The sequence below is a fragment of the Saccopteryx bilineata genome, chromosome 2 (assembly GCF_036850765.1).
Source record: "Saccopteryx bilineata isolate mSacBil1 chromosome 2, mSacBil1_pri_phased_curated, whole genome shotgun sequence".
In the NCBI taxonomy this organism is placed as follows: domain Eukaryota; kingdom Metazoa; phylum Chordata; class Mammalia; order Chiroptera; family Emballonuridae; genus Saccopteryx; species Saccopteryx bilineata.
In genome coordinates this window covers 63,612,587-63,632,837 of record NC_089491.1, presented here as the reverse complement: position 1 = coordinate 63,632,837, position 20,251 = coordinate 63,612,587, and the positions used below count along the sequence as shown (strand labels likewise).

Below are 20,251 nucleotides of genomic sequence, written 5' to 3'. Positions count from 1 at the left end.
CCTCTTTTATTCTTAAGTATTAAATGCATGAAATCATAAAGTACCTTTTAGTATATCATTTTTAATACTTAAAATGGTCCTTAAGGCAGAGAACTGGTTGTTAAATTATTTAAATTCCACCACTGGTCTAAAATAGTAGGAGTCAAAGTATGGGTCACATACCAAAACCTATGTAGACTGGTCTGCAATACATTGTACAGACACATGAGAGAGTCTAGATAAAGTTCCCAGCCAGCATTGAGAGAAATAGGAAGGAGTTTTAGTATGAGTTCCTTTATTGCAAGAAATCATCCACCCTTGATTGAGCAGTTTAATGAGGAAGGCATAATTGACCCTTTGTTCCTCTTTTGTATACTTCACTGACAGAGGCTACTGCCTATCTTGCAATTGGGAAAAGGGGCTAAGAAAGCCTCTCTGAAGATAATACCTAACATCTGGTTCATTCCTCATTCCCTACAGAAAAGCACCACCTTACTTTCACTAATATGGTAGTTCCACCACTGTAGCACAACTGGCATCAATAGTCTAAGTATGTAATGTTGGCTTTTGATTTTTGAAAGAGGGAGTATTTTTTCCCTCTGTGATAGAATAGAAAAGAGTAGGCACAGATAGGGTTCAGAATGTATGTATTTATTCCCCAGAGTTTGAGAACCATAGTCTTTCAGTAAGCATAATTAGGCAAGAGTTTTATATAGTATGATATATACTGTCATTCTCAAACATGTTCGGGCATATCTGTGGTCTTAATGCTATACTAAGGGGTGTGTGTGTTCAGTTGAGTGCATGGAGGTCAGTGCTACTTTTTGTTAACAAGCCACTACTTGAGATATTTCACACAAAAAAATCTAAATTTTTAACTTCTTTTGAAAAATTAGCACCTATATCTTAGGCTTCCCATGAATTTACAATCTTTTGAAGCTGAACATTAGCTGATCAAAATAAATAGGGTGGGAGCCACAGTCTTCATCACATTCCTTCTGTTGAAGACCCTAGGGCTTCTCCACTCTGTGTGCCTGAGGTTCCTCATCTGTAAATGGAGATTACAATCCTACTAGCAATATTGGATTGTCACAGGGGTTAATTTATTTATGAATTAACATGTAAAACATTTAGAAGGATCCTTAGGATATGTTAAACACTAAGTCAATGTTAGCTGTTAACTGCTATATGTTTTGTATATGCTAACGTTTATTGTGCTGTTTAAGCTTTTGACTAACAGAACAATAAGAATAATTACCAAAAGTGATGCCAATGTCAAGGTTTGGAAATAAAAAAATAAGCCCAGATTTAAAGGGGAGAAGCCTAATCCTGTGTCCACTCCTGGCACCTTGAGCAAGTCCCTTAACCTCTTTGGGCTTTAGTTTCTCATTTATAAAATAAGAAGAGTAGATTAGATGTCTTCAGAGGTCTATTTGTAAAATTGAATGCATTGATAGGAAGGTTTGGGGGGGGGAATTGGAAGAGGTCATGCTGTAACAAAAGATGCTGAGAGGTGTTAATTTTCTACTTGAAAGAACTAAATGTTCTTTCAGAATTTTCTTAGGGAAAATTAATATTCTCCATATTGTTCACAGATTTAAACCATAATGCAGTATTTTATCTTAGGCTACCAATTAAATATTGTTTTTCCCCCTAGGGAAGAAAATTAGAATTCTCATCCCTACTCAATAGCAAAGAAATTGGTATTTATTCTATTCACTATAATAAGTAGCATGAGGGAATGTCAAGGCCAGGAAGTCTGAGAAACCAGTTAGAGTACATGCTGCAGTTTAATCCTGTGTTGTCAGTCACAAGAGAACTTAAAAATGTGCCACTTTGAATTGTGAATGACAAAAGGTATTTTATGTTTTTTTTTTACATACTCATTTATATAATAGGGGCTTTACCCTAAATCTTTCAAAATATTATACATTATTGATGTTTGGCTATCTTTGTGTAAGAATGTAAGTGAACTTTGATTTTAGTACCATATGTCACAGAACAAAAAAATAGTGATATTGACCCTTTGGCTAAGTTTAGAGTATATCATTTGGCTTTTGGATATATACTGATTTTTTTTTAGATCAGTGAATAGTAAGTTAAAGTTGGAAAGAATCTGAGAAATAGTTTTTTTCTGAATTGTACACCTCTGGTGACATCCTGATAATCTTATTATAAAAGTGTCCAGAAAGTATATTTTATGACATATTTGCCTATAGTTAAGGTTTGTGTTCTGAGAATTGAGTATCTCATTGATATAATTTTGGGCTCTAGTTTATAAATAGTTGGAACCATTTATAACAGATGAGACCTAACTAAGAATGGTAGATTTCAATGAGGTACATCTTTTATATACTCAAGATAATAAGAGGTACTAATGGGGATTTTAAAAAATGTAGATTAATAATTTTCTGTATATATATTAAAATTGGTCAAATAACTATAAATATGCATGGGATATCATGACAGTATGTTGTGGTCTGAAGTATTCTGAGAGTTAAAAGTCTCGGTATAGGATATTGAGAACAAAATAAAGGCGTTAGTCATGCAAGAGGAGCGTTTTTGAACTTTATTTCTATTTTAATATATTCCAGAGATCATCATGCAGACATCAGAGACTGGGTCGGACACAGGTTCGACAGTGACTTTACAGACATCTGTGGCTAGTCAAGCAGCAGTGCCTACACAGGTGGTACAGCAGGTACCAGTACAACAACAGGTAAGGGGCTGCCGTTCTCAGAGAAGACACTGTGTCTTTCATTGTGTGGATTCTTCAACAGGGCTGTGTTCAAAGACAGTTTGAAGTATGCTTTTTGGCACAATGGATGTTAAGATAGGTCTACTTCAGTTCATAGGTTAATTCAGCAAATGTTTCCTTAGCATTTCCTGGCTATTCTAGTTTTTTTTTTTTTTTTTTTTTTTTTTTTTTTTTTGTGTGTGTGTGTGTGTTGGACTGTAGGGCTACAAAAGTAAATACTCAAACTGTAATTCCTATTTTGAAAGAGCCTGTTAACTCTTTTTTTTTAAGATTTTATATATAGATTTTAGAGAGAGAGAGTGGGAGAGAGAAGGATAGTAGTGGGAAGCATCAACTTTTAATAGTTGCTTCCCAGGGTTTTGAACTGGTGACTTCAGCATTCCAGGTCAACATTTTATCCACTGAGCCGCCACAGGCTAGGCCAGTGGTTCTCAAACTTTTTGAAGTCGAGGTGCAATTAAAATCCTACCAATAATTGTAGGCGCACTATATACAAATTTCTGAGAAATATGTTATAATAATTAAGTCAAATATTAAAGAAAAAGAATATAAAGTTCCAGCATGCTTTTATGGTAATTAAACAAAATAAATATGACAAAATTAAATTTATTCTGACATTAAAAATGTTTTAATGTTACATTTTTTTGAGTTATGCTTTTTAGAATTCATAAAAAAGCGGTTAAAATAATAAAATGACAAAAAAGTTATCTTTTAATATATATAGATACAATCTTAGTAAGATTTTGTAAATTTGGCAGATCATGGAGCGAATGTGTTAAGTTTTTTTATTCTTGTGTTATGAGAAACATGAACCTCATGTGTCCTAGTGATTTTTTCAATGTTTGGGCATATATTTGAAAGGCAAACTCTCATTTCCTCGTCAATAGTTTGAAGAATTCCTCTTTTTATTCTTAATTGTGTTGAATGCAGAAAACACCCACCATACAGATTATCTTAACTTTATACCAAACAAAGGGTAGAAGAAACTTGCTTCCAGTTTTCTGGGGAACATAGAGGTAGTATAAACAGTCCAGCACCACAGTTTAACAGCCTTTTGCAACCTAATCAGGCAAGTGAGGTGGGGGCTGGGCAGACTATCAGCTTACAGCCAATTCCCCACACCTCTGTCCCCCAAAAATCTAAACTCCAAAAACCCTATTGGTTTTTTGGTCCCCAACAGGCACATATTTCTCTGGAATACCATCGGGCACACCTGGAAATCTTCTAGGGCGCATCAGTGTGCCCTGACACACACTTTAAAAACCGTTGGGCTAGGCTCTTAACTCTTTTTTTTTTTTTAATTTTTTATTTATTTATTTTAGAGAGGAGGGGGGAGATAGTGAGAGAAAGAGAGAAGGGGGAGGAGCAGGAAGCATCAACTCCCATATGTGCCTTGACCAGGCTAGCCAGGGTTTTGAACTTGTAACCTCAGTGTTTCCAGGTCGACGCTTTATCCACTGCACCACCACAGGTCAGGCTAGGCTCTTAACTCTTAACGAGAACATTTGTTTCTGATTTGAACTCCCTAAGTAGGTTTTAGCCTACTCTTCTCCCCTCCCTATTCTTTATCACAACTTTCTATTTTTTTCATATTGAAATGTCAGCAATCATATTTTTATATAATTGGTTCACAGCAGTACTTAATAAAGGTGAAGATGGATATACCTTACAGGCAGAGATTTTGCCTTTGTGATATTTTATAAAGTGCCTGGGTGACTGATAAATACTGTTTAATGAAATTAAATTATCTTAAAGCTCTGGAGATATGATTCATTCCATTTAAAAATTTGAGATTGAATTATTTTTCTTTTTCTTTAGCAAGAAAGAGAGAGACAGACAGACATATTGACAGGAAGGGAGAGAGATGAGAAGAATTAATTCTTCGTTGCGCACCTTAGTTGTTCATTGATTGCTTTCTCATATGTGCCTTGACTGGAGGACTCCAGCTGAGCCAGTGACCCCTTGCTGAAGCCAGTGACATTGGGCTCAAGCCAGCGACCATAGGGTCATTCATGTCCATGATCCCATGCTCAAGCTGGATGAGTCCGTGCTCAAGCTGGTGACCTTGGGGTTTCAAATCTGGGTCCTCAGCGTCCCAGGTTGACCCTCTGTCCACTGTACCACTGGCTGGTCAGGTGATATTGAATTCTTCATCACATATTTACTACAGGTCTTATTTATCCTTGATACTTGGCTTGTTTTGGAAAGATACTGATGAAATAATGCTATTCATGCTAGCTCATAGTTCTGCATGTGGGTTGTGAACACATTGGCCTGTCACTTCTTCTAAAGAGTGATGAGAAAATAAGTGAGAAAGATCATGTCATAAAATGTTTGAAGTTTGAGATTTGCCTGTAATTTCTTAGTATCTAAGATAATTTTTAGCAAATGTTACTCTTACAATTGTAAATAAGTGGTTAGGGAGAGAGATATCTTTTCCTAAATGACAGACAGAGGGATTCAAGATTATATTCTTTTTAGGGGATAGAAGTAGGCTTGGCTGGGAGAGTGCTAGAATCATGAAGGGTCTTTGAATCACAGTAAATAAGGACATATGAAGTCTTTCTTTTTTTAATCTTGTGCACACCTCTCTCTGGTCTCTACCATACACACATACACACACATATTCTTACACTTGCAGTTTATTGGATTGAACTATATGTAATTGTGATCTATAAAAACAACAGTTTCATATGTTTAAGTCTATTAATTGTGTTTCTTACCCTTTTTATCTTTTTTTTTTACCATTAAAAAATCAGTCTTTCTGAAATGGTATTTTAAAAGCCTCAGGTATTATTGATGTCATCACCAATTTCAGTTATCATCAAAGTTACCAGGTAGCCCTTGATATATCATACAAAAAGTAAGTGGAGAACAATTAGAACAGCATCACATATAATTTAAAAAAGACAATCTATCAATATTAAGCAAATATTGAACAATTATACTTACTCTGGTTGGGTTTTTGTGTCATTTGTGGAAGAAGAATGGGACTTGGAAGTGTCTGTCTCTAAGAGTATTGTGGTGGCCATCAGTTTCCTATCTCCAGAAAGTACCCTCTTGAGATATAACAGTGTTTGTAGGACACATATCTGGTCCTCTCTCCTGGCCTCTTTTCTTTCTCCCTCCTCCCATTCCTCTTTATATTTTCTTTTATTTAAAAATTTTTTTTGTTGAATTTAGATATCATCAGATGATTACTATAGGTGTCATATGGTAGTATAAAGAGTCAAATTTCAGCAAGTTTGTTATTAAAGGAAAAAAGCAGTCCTCAGCCTCTCTCTAATCCATCAACCTCTCTTCAGAGGCAACTACTTTTGCTTCTTTCTACCTATTGTTTTGATGTTTACCCCGTCTTCAAAAATAAAATTTAAGTATTTTACTATTTTTTTTATTATTCTAGTTTTAAACATTATCTTATTATGCTTCTTTTTCTGGTCCCTATCATGCATACATTCTCTCTCTCTCTCTCTCTCTCTCCATCCCTTATGCTCCCAGTATACCAGGTTGAACTACATGTAGTTTCTGACCTACAAGAAAAACAATTTTTTTTAAAATTCTAGTTTTCTTAAGTGAGAAGTGGAGAAGCAGAGAGACAGACCTGACCAGGATTTACCCAGCAAGCCCCCTATGAGGCGATGTTCTGCTCTTCTGGAGAAATTGCTCCAGTGCTCAGCCACCAAGCTATTTTAGTGCCTGAGGCAAGGCCATGGAGTCATCCTCAGTGCTTGAGGCCAACTTGCTCCAACTGAGCCATGGCTTCAGGAGGCGAAGAGAGAGATAGAGATAAGGGAGGGAGGAGGGTTGGAGAAACAGATGGTCGTTTCTCCTGTGTTTCCTGACTAGGAATTGAACCCTGGACATCCACAGTCTGGGCAGATGTTCTATTGATGAGCCAACTGGCCAGGGCCAAGAAAAATAAATTTTTATGTCACAACCTAAGTTATGTATTTACCCAGTGCCTATATTCCCATAATTATATATATGAATGCTATTTTAATGTAGCCATGTAGTGAACTGTGATTATCTTCCTTTCCTCTAAAACTTATTGGATTTAATGATCAGATGTTTCCTTAAAGAAGTCTCTCAGAGCATCCTGACCTGTGCTGCCTGAATTCAATGCCCTTTTGCCCTTTGCTCAGCTCTTATCCTGGTGTCTCCTTTTGCCTTTATCTTGGGGTTTTCTTATGTTGGCTTTCCATTTATTTATTTATTTACTTACTTATTTATTTATTTATTGGGGTGACATTGATAAATCAGGGTACATATGTTCAGAGAAAACATCTCCAGGTTTTGACATTTGATTATGCTGTATTCCCATCACCCAAAGTCCAGTTGTCTTCCGTCACCTTCCATCTGGTCCTCTTTGTAGAAAAATTCTGAGCAAAGGTTGCAAGGTCTTGTTATGTAATACTTTGTTAAAACTTCCATCTTTTGCAGTTTTTAATTATTTCATAAAAGACTAGAATTTCAGCTTCCAAATATATGCATTGTTGCCCAATTCAATAAAATCTGTAAAAATATTCAAGTTAAGTATTTTGATTAGAAACTAATATTTTGATATTACCCATCTTACCATCTTTATAAGACTCTTTTACTAGATAGGTCTCTATAGACTATGATTTGAAATGAACTATATATTCTTCCTTCCCCTTCCCCTGCCTTCACTTATTTGTTTATCTTATAGCTTATTCTTTAAAATTGTCCTTTTCTGTGTAAATCTGAGAGGTTTTCTGATTCTGCTTGCCCTAGAACTGAATTAGAAATCCAGAAAAGGTTAAAGGGAAACACTTTCCTATTATTCCATTCTCTCCCATAGCCAGCCAGTTTAGATCTTTGTAAGGTGGACCCTAGACAAAAGTCAGTTTATTTTTTGTTTGAATCTTGTGCTTCAGTTATTCCAAAAATGCTGCTGGCATTGAGAATAATTCCTAAAATACCTTGAATCATGGCTCCAAGACTTCTTTCTCCTTTCACCTTTCTCAGTTTTGACTGCCTTCTCAACTATAGTTCCTCCTCTCTCTACGTCTTTGCCTATCTTCTCTTCTTGGAAAGCAGCACACGTCCTTTCTTTCAGAGCGGACAAGTGTGTTGTCTGTATCCTGCTTCTTCTAGACATAACATCTCCCAGGTACAGTGGAACCCTGGGGTTGAGGAGGTTCTATCTGAGTCCAAACAAAGATTTTTTTCTCCCCATAAGAACCTGCCGGCCCTGGCTGGTTGGCTCAGTGGTAGAGCGTAGGCCTGGCGTGCAGAAGTCCCAGGTTCGATTCCCGGCCAGGGCACACAGGAGAAGCGCCCATCTGCTTCTCCACCCTTCCCCCTCTCCTTCCTCTCTGTCTCTCTCTTCCCCTCCCGCAGCCGAGGCTCCATTGGAGCAAAGATGGCCCGGGCGCTGGGGATGGCTCCTTGGCCTCTGCCCCGGGCGCTGGAGTGGCTCTGGTCACGACAGAGCGACGCCCCAGAGGGGCAGAGCATTGCCCCCTGGTGGGCATGCCGGGTGGATCCCGGTAGGGCGCATGCGGGAGTCTGTCCCTGTTTCCAGCCTCAGAGAAATACAAAAAAAAAAAAAAAAAAAAAAAAAAAAAAAAGAACCTGCCAACTTTGTTCTAATTCTTTTATTATGAGAGACTGCCATCTTTACATTTTTCTTCCCAGGGAGTCAGTTGTTTTCTAGAAGGTCTTTGGTTTGTAATTGGGACATTAAAACCTCTTTTAATGTGGTAAAAGTTCATTTCAAGATTATATTTAAATAAGAACATTTGTTTTTATATAAATCCTAGATATATAAATATATCTAGGCAATGACTCTTGTTTATAATTTGAATTATCCAAATGAATGGAATAGCTGTTTAGCTATATTATTTCTTTTGATTGTATCATTCTATAATATATTTAGCATTTCCATATAAGTTATGGTATATCCTGAGAGTGATCCTATTATCCCTGTGGTCAAAAGGATAAGTGCCATTTTGTTTGGGAAACAGATCCAACCAAAATTGTCAGGTAGGTTCTACACAAAGAGAAGTCTTCAGGAAAGATAAATTTTAAGTGAGTCTTTTGCAAATAGGTCCTGGACTACCTTTAAAATGATCCCACAACCTTTAGGAAATGGAGTTTTAGGAGTTAATTTTGATATGAATACTCCTGAGAGCCTTACATTAGACCACAGCTTCAACAGTGGGATCATTTCTGTTCTAATTTCTGTTTGCCAGATTCCTGTCATGTGGTACATCATCATAAGCAGAAAGAAAGTGTGATAATTAGTAATATACCCATGAAAAATTCTTTTTGGGGAAGCAGTGAATAGTGATTAAAGCACCAAAAATCGCCTATTGTGTGTTAAATCCATAATAGAGTATTATTGGATCAAAATTTGACCAATGGTATCTTCAATGGGTCCCTTCAGTAGTTTGGATGGCGAAGTCCTGAGGTCGTGCAACTCTATCATACTCGTATTTATCTTACCTTTCTGTTCATAGTCAATAGGTTTGCTTTCTGAACATCCTAGCTTTGATGGACATGAATAGAATTCCTTTCATTTGAGACTATTATTTCATGTAATCAACAGAAACAAAGATATTTTTCTCTGGTTTGCTCTTACTTAGGATTTGATTCCTGTTGGCTTGGTTCCTAAGGGGACAGTGTTCTTATAATTAAGACTGTGGCAGAGAGCCTAAAAGATGGGGTTACATTTTTAAATGAATATCATTTGAGTGTCTTTTTGTAAAAAAACAAAAAGCAATGATTTTAGCTCTTGAAGAGCATATTTATTTTTAGAACCAGAACTGCTAGTTTTTAGTATCCAATATAAAGTGTAAGGTGTTTCAAAGGAACGTGCTGATCTCCAACTGAAAATAATTTTGCTGTACCAATCCAATATGAAGGCCCTTTAGTGGACTTTCTGTACTGAATATTTGTAAAAGTAAGAGCTCTACTATTTAAATAGTTAAGTAATCATATTTTGTTTTATTCTCTTAAGTGATTTTTAAAAATATTTTCTCATCCACTGTTAGATTAATGTTATCAGTTTGAGATACCATATTTTAAGAGAAATATAGCAGCTACTGCAGAAATGAGGAAGATAGACATTGTTATAGAATTGGATACAAAGTACCTCAGGTGTAAAGATGGAAATTGTTCTTGGGAATAAGGGTCAGTAATGTCTTTACCGAGGAATGATGCCTGAGCTGTGAGCCGAAGAAAAAGCTGGATTTGACAAGAAAAACTGGAAGAGTGTATATCTGATAGAGAAAAGCATGAAAGAGTTCAAGGAAGATCACAGTATCTATACAGGGAGCTAAGAGGTCTAGACAGTGGGGGATTTAGTACACTGATGCACAAGAACTCCTTATAGGAGTTTGAGTCAGATTATCCATCATGGTGTTTGTACATCTGTCTTTTCCCTAGTATATTAATTCTTTTCTCTCTTCAGTTGACATATTTTTATGTATTTATCCACTGCAGTTTTCTTGATAGAGAAATGTACACTTGTCTACATTTCCCTTTTATCTAACCACTATTGGTCCTTTCAAATCTGGATGCTGCCTATACAGCTATGGATATTATGCCCATTGTTTGCGGCCAAATCCAAAAATATTCCCTAGGATCTTTCTGGATTTCTTTTTGACACTTGCTATTGTTGATAATCATAATTCTCTCTTCTTTCATGGCTTTTGGGCTTCACTTTTATTTCTTTGAGAGCTTCATCAAGAAAAGCAGGTTTTTTAAAGGTTGGAGTGATATTCATAGTTAGAAGATATGGGTTCAAATCCTGACTCTAACTCTTTCTATTTATATGACTTTAAACAAACTATTAAACTTTGTGATAATTTTCTCATGTAAAAAATAAGGATAATAATATGTAACTTATGTTTAGCTACAAATGTTAAATGATTTAGGACAGTACCATAAATAGTAAACTTTTAATAAATATTTTTACTTCTATTATCATTGTTATTATTAGTCATAGTAGTACTAATATTATCTGACTCTAATATTGGGCTTTTTTTTTATCCCCTTTTATATAAGATTTGCCCTGCGGTCCTGTTTTTGCCCTCACTCTCAAGTAACTCATCTTTTGTATCTATTTTGTCTTAAAACCAGTTGTTTTCATATCCTTCACTAAACAAATATCTCTCATCCTTTCTTATATGTCTCTGGATTGTGAGTTAGGGAGGCCCATGCTCTACATCAGAACCAACACCAACTTGGCGTAACCAGCAGGGCAGTATTGGTCTTCGCCACCCTGGACAGAAAAGCAGTGCAGTCACCTTAAAGATGACAGAAAGCATCAGCATATTTCTCATGAAACATCAGGAATATCTCCCGTATTTTATTCAGCTCAAGAAATAGAATAATTTTGAAAATAAAAAAATATAATAATTTTGGATCATATGTGATAGGATATGACTTCAGGAAATTAGGATGAGAATATTAATACATAAACTTAGCCTGATTGGAATTTAGATATCTAGTTAGTAGACTTAAACTATTCATTTAGTTTAGCTATTTCAGAGGACCTCTCACAGTTGAACTGAAGAAAATTTTCTTCTTCAACAAATCACTTAGTTGTATATACTTAATTTTGGTTGATTTCATAATTTTGCTTACTATGAATATCTAATTTGCTTATCAAACTAACAATTTCAATATCAATCCCCTTTTTTTTTACTTGAAAAGTTCAATTTGTTCTAGAAATTGTTTCTAGAACATTTCAGGAATGTAAAGTAGAAAACTTTAGGGAACTGACCCTGTGTTTACATCTAATTTGAACAAGTTAGAACATAATTTAAACAAAGCACTTGCCCTGTTTTCCTAAGCAAATCATAGGAATTTTTTTTTTTTTTAGTTTTCAATTACAGTTTACATTCAACATTATTTTGTATTAGTTCAGGTGTACAGCATTGTGGTTAGACAGTCATTTACTTTACAAAGCGATCCCATGATATTTTAAGTACCCACCAGGCACGATATGTAGCTATTACATTATGATTGACTATATTCCCTAAACTATACTTTACATCCCAGGGATAATTGTGACTACCAATATGTAGTTCTTGTTCCCTTCCCCTTTTTCACCCAGCCCTACCCTCAGCCCGCCCTCTGGCAACCATGGGTCTAATATCTGGGCCTGTGAGCCAATTTTTGTTGCATTTGTTCCTTTACTTTGCTCTTTAGATTTCACATATGAGTGAAATCATATGGTATTTGTTTTCCTCTGTCTGACTTATTTAGCATAATATCCTCTAGGTCCATTCATGATATCACAAATTTTATTCTTTTTAAGCTGAGCAATATTTCATTATATCACAATTTTTTTTTATCCACTTGACTGTTGATGGGCACTGTGTCGCTTCTATATCTTTGCTATTGTAAGTAATGCTGCAGTGAACATAGGGATGAACATATTCTTTCAAATTGTTTTGGGTATCTTTGGATATATACCCAGAAGTGGAATTACTGGGTCATAAAACCATTTCTTTTTTTTTTTTTGACATAGACTGAGAGAGGGACAGATAGGGACAGACAGGAAGGGAGAGAGATGAGAAACATCAATTCTTTGTTGCAGCTCCTTAGTTGTTTATTGATTGCTTTCTCATATGTGCCTTGACTGGGAGACGGGGGCTACAGCAGAATGAGTGACCCCTTGCTCAAGCCAGTGACCATGGGGTCATGTCTATGATCCTATGCTCAAGCCAGCTACCCCTCTCTCAAGCTGGTGAGCCTGTGCTCAAGCCGGATGAGCCCATGCTCATGCCGGCGACCTAGGGGTTTTGAACCTGGGTCCTCTGCATCCCAGTCTGATGTTCTATCCACTGCACACCACCACCTGGTCAGGCAAAAACTGTTTTATTTTTAATTGTTTGAGGAACCCTATGCTGTTCTCCATAGTGGCTGCACCAATCTACATTCCCACCAACAGTGCACAAGGGTTCCCCTTTTCTCCACATTCTTGCCAATACTTGTTGTTTGTTGACTTATTGATGGTAGCTATTCTGACAGGTGTGAGGTAATATCTTTTGTGGTTTTAATTTCCATTTCTCTGATGATTAGTGACATTGACAATCTTTTCATATGATTCATAGGAATTTGTGCTGTAAATTTTTAGCCAAATCTTTTTACCATCACTATCTGAAAGAAAAAGAAACTCTAAAGTTCAATTAAAAAATGTTATGTATAGTCTGAGCTGGTAAAAGCAGTCTTTCTAGAGGGAATGATTTTTAAGCTAAGATTTGAAGAATAGAGGGAGGGAATAAAAGGACCTGTTTTCTGAGAGAAGTGTGTGTGAAGACCTGGCATGATAGAGAACTTGGTGGGTTTATGGAACTGAACCACAGTTGAAGTGGCTGGAGGAGAGAGTGAGAGGGATGAGTGGTACGAGGTGAGGTAGAGTGCTGTGTGGCTACTGGTCAGGCAGTAAGCTATTTAATTCAGTAACAACTCTCATTTTGAAGTTGTCCGCTATTTTACTTTGTCAGAAATCCAGTTGAAGCAACAAATCATAATAGTAGCTACCATCTACTGAGCATCTGTTGTGTGTCATTCCCTGTATTGATTTTGGCTCATTATTTCTAAAGCTTATAACAATCTGCAGAGTAGGTGGTATTATTTCTCTTTTCACAAATTAGAAAACTAAGGCTCAAAGAATCAAAATTACATGCTTTGGACTATAGTCATTTGGCCTTGACAGGCTGTGCTTACAATTAAGATGTATTCTCTGAGGTAGTAATTACAAAATGTATGTGGGGTTGATGTTGTATTTCATTTGAGAGTGGGACTTATTTGTACTACCCATTTTATAAGTAATTCTTTTTTATAAAGTCTCCTTTCATGAGATCAGTAAATGTTGGACAAATAAGTAGTAGGCACTTCATACATATTGAAGGAGTATTCTAAATAATATAAAAACTAAGATCATCTGACTCAATTGTGTGTGTGTGTGTGTGTGTGTGTGTGTGTGTGTGTGTAGGAGAGGATGTGGAAATGGGCCATGTCCATTTAGTTTTCTCTTACCCCTGACAGTAGCTCCTGAGATGCTTCTGTGGAACCTCTAGGGTTACATGGACCACTGTTTGAGAATCATCTTTTCTGGACTCCTGTGAAGCAGAAAGAATTGTTTATCAGAATTCTTCAAGCTCAATACCTATATTAAATGTGCATATCAGAACGTTAATTCCATGAACACTTAATACATATCTTTCTTATCCATGAAAAATGATCATTTTCCCCTTTCTTTTTTCTAAGGTTGATTTTAGAATTAGACACACATGTAATGACTGTTTATTTTCTTTAAGGACTTGTGTTGACATCAGTTGAAGCCATTTCTGCAGTGACTATGATGGTTCATTTTTCTTATATACAGCTGTAAAACCTGGTAGACTTCTATTTGGGCAAATCAAAGCTACTCTGTTTGCCCTGGCTGATTAGTAGCTCTGTGCTAAATCCTAAACCTGATGTTTAAACTAATATACCATCCTTCAGCCATGTTTTTTAGCCAAGAGTCAAACCCAAGTCATCTGACTTCAGAGCATGAGCTCTTGTACCCTACACAGGTAAAGCAGATCAGTTATCACAGGAAAAGCTGTTAATGGCTTAAGTGTATTGACATAGTACTAAAAATGGCAGTCCCATGGCAAAGAGCATAATATACTTTATGTCAAGAAGGACTAATTTTAGCTCTAGGAATCACAATACATTTTTGAGAACTCTCACAAGCAAAACTAGTGAAGCAAATGTGCATGTGGGATATAAAGGGCTATTTGAGTAAATTAACTAGGAAATAAAAATCTTATGAAACTTGAACTTTTTAAGTTTTTTCTAAATGCAGATCCTAAGTATCAGCATCAGGAAATATAGAACCTGGAAAGACTAACAGGGAAAAACAATAAATTAATGTAATAAAATATTGTCATTCACATAATCTGGGGAAAGGATATTTGAGAATAGTGTTGTAACCTGAAACTTTTCTAGAAGTCTGAAATTATATAAAAGGGTAATACATTTAAGAATAAATAACCTTACCAATCTAAATTTGTTAATTGGAGCTGATAACCCTAATATTATGTTCAATAAACATGGCTACTTATTTAGCGTTATATTTTTAAATAAATAAAGCCTGTAAGTTTCCTTATACTTATGTGCATGCTTGCTAAGCAAAAGAGATCTTCAAAAAGTATTCCAAATTTAAAGTTTTGTCTCATCTCAGCAACTTAAAAAAGGAAAAAAAAAACTACAGAAAATCAGTTTTGAGATTTTTTTCTAATTCTCTCATTATTCCCCATCAGCTCTCCAATCTTGAAAATTATTATCAAGATAATGAATGAGTAAATGCATAAGCCTGAATAACACGTAAAGCAAACAATAAAAAAAATTGGTGATGCTTTTAAGACTCTTAAACACATAGGCACATAGGTGTATAAGGAATTAGTGGTTCAAATTAGGACTACCTTAGAAACTTTTTTGCTACAAAATGCAAGCTGAATTATTCTTAAGAAGACAAAAGTATTAAAAATTAGGTAGTAAATTCAGAAAGATAATTAGTGAGATTGAGGCTTTGATTTTTATATAATAGTAATATATATTCCAATAGTATGAAGGTCCAGGAAACTTTTAAAAAGTAAAACTCACCCAAATTAATGTTATAACTGACATATTAATTATTGAATGAGAGATGAAGTAGAGTACAGTTTTTCCTTAATAGAATGGTATAATATTTTTATTTAATAAAATGGTATAATATCTGTAAGATACAATTTTAATGGGTAATAAAATAGGCCTCAAAACAAATTAATGTAGAGAACTTTGTATTTCTGGCTAACAGGTGATCAAGCTGTGTCTCATAAATCTGCATAGCTAATTTAAGCCATGAATTTTGTTTTCTGTCTCCTTTTTCTACTTGGTGGTTTGGGATTATTAAGGATTGATAGTTCTGGATCCAATTAAGTTTGTGCTGCTTTATTAGCAATTTCAGCATTTTTAAAGTAGTAGGATTATAAAAGAGAAATGAAATAAAAAGTTATGCATAAGAAAAGCACTTGAAATGTAAGAATAAAGACAGTTCTTAAAAATATTTCTGAAATAATTATGTTTAAAGAGGTACTTTTCCATTTGTAATACTCAGGTTAACTTTGTGTGTTATCACTAACTGAAGTAAACTATAATGTAAACAAATAGGAGTATTCTTCCTAGATGAAACTATCTGTAGGTATTTCTGGAGTTTTTGGAAAGTAATAGTAAGTTAATTTTATTCTGAATTAACCTAATTTTAGTTCACATATTACTAATTTATCTGCATTTTTTATGAGATTGACCAGACCATTGATCACAGTCCTGTTTATGGCCCTTGATAACAATTATTCTAAATAAAGCCTTTATACCAATATTTTTTCTTTTGTTATTGAGCTTTTTTTCTTTTATTTAGTGAGAGGAGGGGAGGCAGAAACAGACTCCTGCATGTACCCCAACTGGTATTCACCTGGCAAGCCCACTAGGAGGTGATGTTCTGCCCATCTGAAGCACTGTTCCGTTGCTTAGCAACTGAGCTTTTCTGAGGCCTGAAACAGAGGCCATAGAGCCATCCTCAGTGCCTGGGGCCAACTCAGTCCAATTGAGCCATGGCTACATTAGGGAAAGAGAGAGAGAGAGAGAGAGAGGGAAGAGTGAGATGGGGAGGGGTGGAAAAGCAGATGGGCACTTCTGTGTGCCCTGATTAGGAATCAAACCCAGGACATCCACACACTGTGTCGATGCTCTACCACTGAGCTAACCGTCCAGGGCCTATTGTGCTTATTTTCAAGGCTTTGCTTTAACATTGAAATTCATTAAGGTGTTTGTTGCCTCTGATTCATTGATGTGTTAGAAAATGATACATTTAAAAGTCATGATTATCTTCCTTTTTTTTAGCCATTTCATAAATACATTTCACAGAAACTGATTATTTCTTTAGTTATTTATTGTAATTATAGGTATTTAAAATAACATTTAAGAAAAAGAACATCAGAGATGTTGAAAAATTCTAAGAAAAAAAATGACCTAGTGAAGAAGCTAGTATAATAAACAAAACCCATACTCTTTAATACTCAGTATAAAAATAGATTACTAACAATGTTAATAGATCAGTACACACTTCATTTCACATATGGAAAATAGCTTTAATATTTATTTTAAGTTATATCCATGCCTATATTTGGTTGATGATACTTTAAGTTGTTTTTATAAGAATGCTGCTTCCTATGAAGCAATGATAATATTTCCTGAAAATATTAGAGATGTGGGCTTAAGGAACGGTGACTTGAAATTGATTTAAGGAGCTATGAATTGGAATGCCAGGTCTGCCACTTACAAGCTATGTGGTATTGAATGAGTTACTTTAACCTGCCTGCCTTTCAGTTGCCATAACCACATCGTGGGAGCTAATTTGGCAAACATTGACTTAGTATCAGCCATATGCCAGGAACGCTTGTATTGGGATATAAATAACTTTAAGGTTAGGTCAAAGAGATTGACAGGTAAACAGAAGATGATAACAGAGAATGATTATGCCTGAAGTGTATATATGTGAAGTTATAGGAGCAAATAAGAACACATAATACAATACAGAGGTAAGTCAGTAATGGGAGTGGGTAATTGTGGGGAACTTCCTGGAAAATTACCACCCAGCCTTAGAATCCTTATATTTGAAAGAAATAATTTACCCAGAATAATTATTAGTATCAAATAAGAATATCTTGCTTGGTAGACTGCAAAGCATGTTGAAAATATGAGGATGAAATATTGATTCATATATGACACTTGATTGGAGCTGGAGGTAGGAAAATGACTGCAAAAAGCAGTATTTCTCAAGGTGTAATTTATGAATATTTTCTCAGGAATCCACTTGTACGTGTGTGTGTTTAGATAATTTTTATTCTGAAACTATGAACATATTTAAAATTATATTAATAACTATGTTATAACTGAGATTACCATGAATTTCAGTGTGTTTTTATGTATGTTTATGATTATTTTGGTGCTCAGTTAAACTTCTATAATTGTTTTGGAAAGGAGCAGCAATAGAGCCAGCCTTACTATGAAAATAATCAAGGCTAAATGATACCACAGGTAGAGTGAATACAAAAGAAGCTTTATCATACTAGTTGTACCCACAACTCTCATTGTTTATACTTTAGTTTATATTTGTGCATGTTTTAATGCTAAATTAATGAACACTAGAGGTCATCAGCCATGCTCTCAGAGAAGCATGGCTGATTCCCAAATAGATTATCTTTCTATTCTGTCTTCTGTCTCTCCTAGACCCATGTACCTTTCTATCCCAAACTGTCTTGAAACTACCAAATTAAAATATTACAGGCCATACACCAGGAAGATGTCATTGATATATAATAAAATCTACCATTTAAACATATAGTTTGAGTTTTGACAAATATATATACTTGTACAATATAAATACTGTCTCAATAAAACTATACAGCATTTTCATCACTCCAGATAGTTTCCTTGCTTCTCTTTTCTATCAGTTGCCCCCTCCCCTATTCCCACCTCTAGAATACTGGTCTGTTCTCATTTAGATAGTTTTGTCTTATCTAGAATTTCAAATAAATAAAATCATACATCTTCTCTTTTGTATATGGCTTCTTTCAATCACTGTAGTATTTTGGAAATTCATCTATGTTTCTGTGTCATTCAGTGGTTCGTTTCTCTTTACTGATGAATTATTCTTCTTCATATTTTATTATAACAGTATATTACAATTTGAATGTTCATTCGCTTCTTGTTGAAAATTTGGTTTGTTTCCACTTTTTAACTGAAAATATTATGAGCATTTATAAACTCTTTGTGTGGACATGTTTTTATTTATCTTGGGTAAATAAATGTCAAAGAGTAGACTTGTTGGGTCATATAGTAAATGTTTGTTTAACCTTATAAGAAACTGCCATACTATATATTTCTCTGAGTGGTTATACCACTTTATATTCCTACCAGCTATATATGAGAATTCTAGTTGCTTAATATCATTACCAAACTTGGAATCATCAATGTATTTATTTATTTATTTATTTATTTATTTATTTATTTATTTATTTATTTTTGTAAGTGACAGAGATAGAGGGACAGATAGGGACAGACAGACAGAAAGGGAGAGAGATGAGAAGCATCAATTCTTTGTTGTGGCACCTTTGTTGTTCATTGACTGCTTTTTTATATGTTCTTTGAGTGAGGGGCTATAGCAGACAGAGCAACCCCTTGCTCAAGCCAATGATCTTGGGCTCAAGCTGGTGAGCCTTGCTCAAACAAGACGGGCTCATGTTCAAGTTGGTGACCTTGGGGTTTCGAACCTGGGTCCTTTGTGTCCCAGTCCGAAGCTCTATCCACTGCGCCACCGCCTGGTTATGCAAATCATCAATGTTTTTAATGTTAATCATGCTGGTGTGTTATCTAGTGGTTCTCATTGTGGTTTTAATTTGCATGTCTCTGATGACTAATAATGTTGAGCATGTTCTTATGTGCTTATTGACCAACTATATTTTTGCCTGTTAACAGTTTATTATTCTAACATTTCTATGTTTACTTAAACCAGTAAATACCTAATTTGAGTCTAATTAGATATCTATAATACATTTAGATGAGTTCAAGTAACTTTTAAAATTTCGAGTTAAAACCAAGGAGTATAAAAGAGAAAATTGAATAGTAATAAATTAACTTAGGTCAGTATTTATATTTTCAATAAGAAATAAATAGAATCATTACAAAATTACATGAAATGATTTAATTTTAGAAATCCTCCTTTCAACTTGTATAGAAAAGCCTGTGAATTTATGAGTAGACAGGATGACAATATGCTAATTCAAATCAATTTTATAAGTGCTGAGTGGTTGCAGTGTGTTATTGGCAAAGCGACACAAGATGAATAAGCTAAAGCATGGTGAGATCCTACTCACTAGGACATAGAATTAGGGTAGAGTGGCAGACATGTACAGCTAGCTCATCCTGTCACAGGTTTGACCATGAGAGTGTTACAATGTTATGCTCTTGGAACACAGAATAAACTACCTTTCTCAAATTAATGGTCTTCAAGGTGGATGTGACAGCTTTGTAGAAAGGTTAATAGTCATCTTAAATCTGCAAAACTTTCTATTTGGTTATAATATCTCCAATGTTTAGGTAATAATTTAGTGAATCTCTATAGAGAACTTGAATAAGTATTAGTTACTAAAGCTCATTCCTTGGAATATAGATATTAACAGTTAGGATATGCATACTGCATATACTGTGATTAACATTTATAGGATAAATTACCTTTTTGGTTCTAATTTTGTTCATGAAACTTGTATCACTACCATAGAAATTCCATAATTGTTGTCAATGCTAATTGGAACACTGTGGAGCTGAAAGAGATCTTAAATGTCATCTGACCCCATGTCTTTTTTTATGCTTATTTTATTGATTTTTTTATAGAGAGAAAGAGGGAGGGGGGGGAGAGAGAGATGTGCCCTGGCTGGGGATTGAACTGAC

General features: G+C 35.1%; 1 protein-coding gene across 3 annotated transcripts in view; it reads left to right on the top strand.

Moving 5' to 3' along the window:
• RFX3 (regulatory factor X3) overlaps nt 1-20,251 on the top strand; it is a 325,625-nt gene that overhangs the window by 140,560 nt on the left and 164,814 nt on the right. For all 3 annotated transcript variants that reach the window (XM_066257177.1, XM_066257176.1, XM_066257175.1), the window contains exon 2: nt 2,574-2,698. In XM_066257177.1, coding sequence (XP_066113274.1) covers nt 2,582-2,698 — 117 coding nt within the window. In that variant the 5' untranslated portion in view covers nt 2,574-2,581. The remainder of the gene's footprint in view (nt 1-2,573; nt 2,699-20,251) is intronic.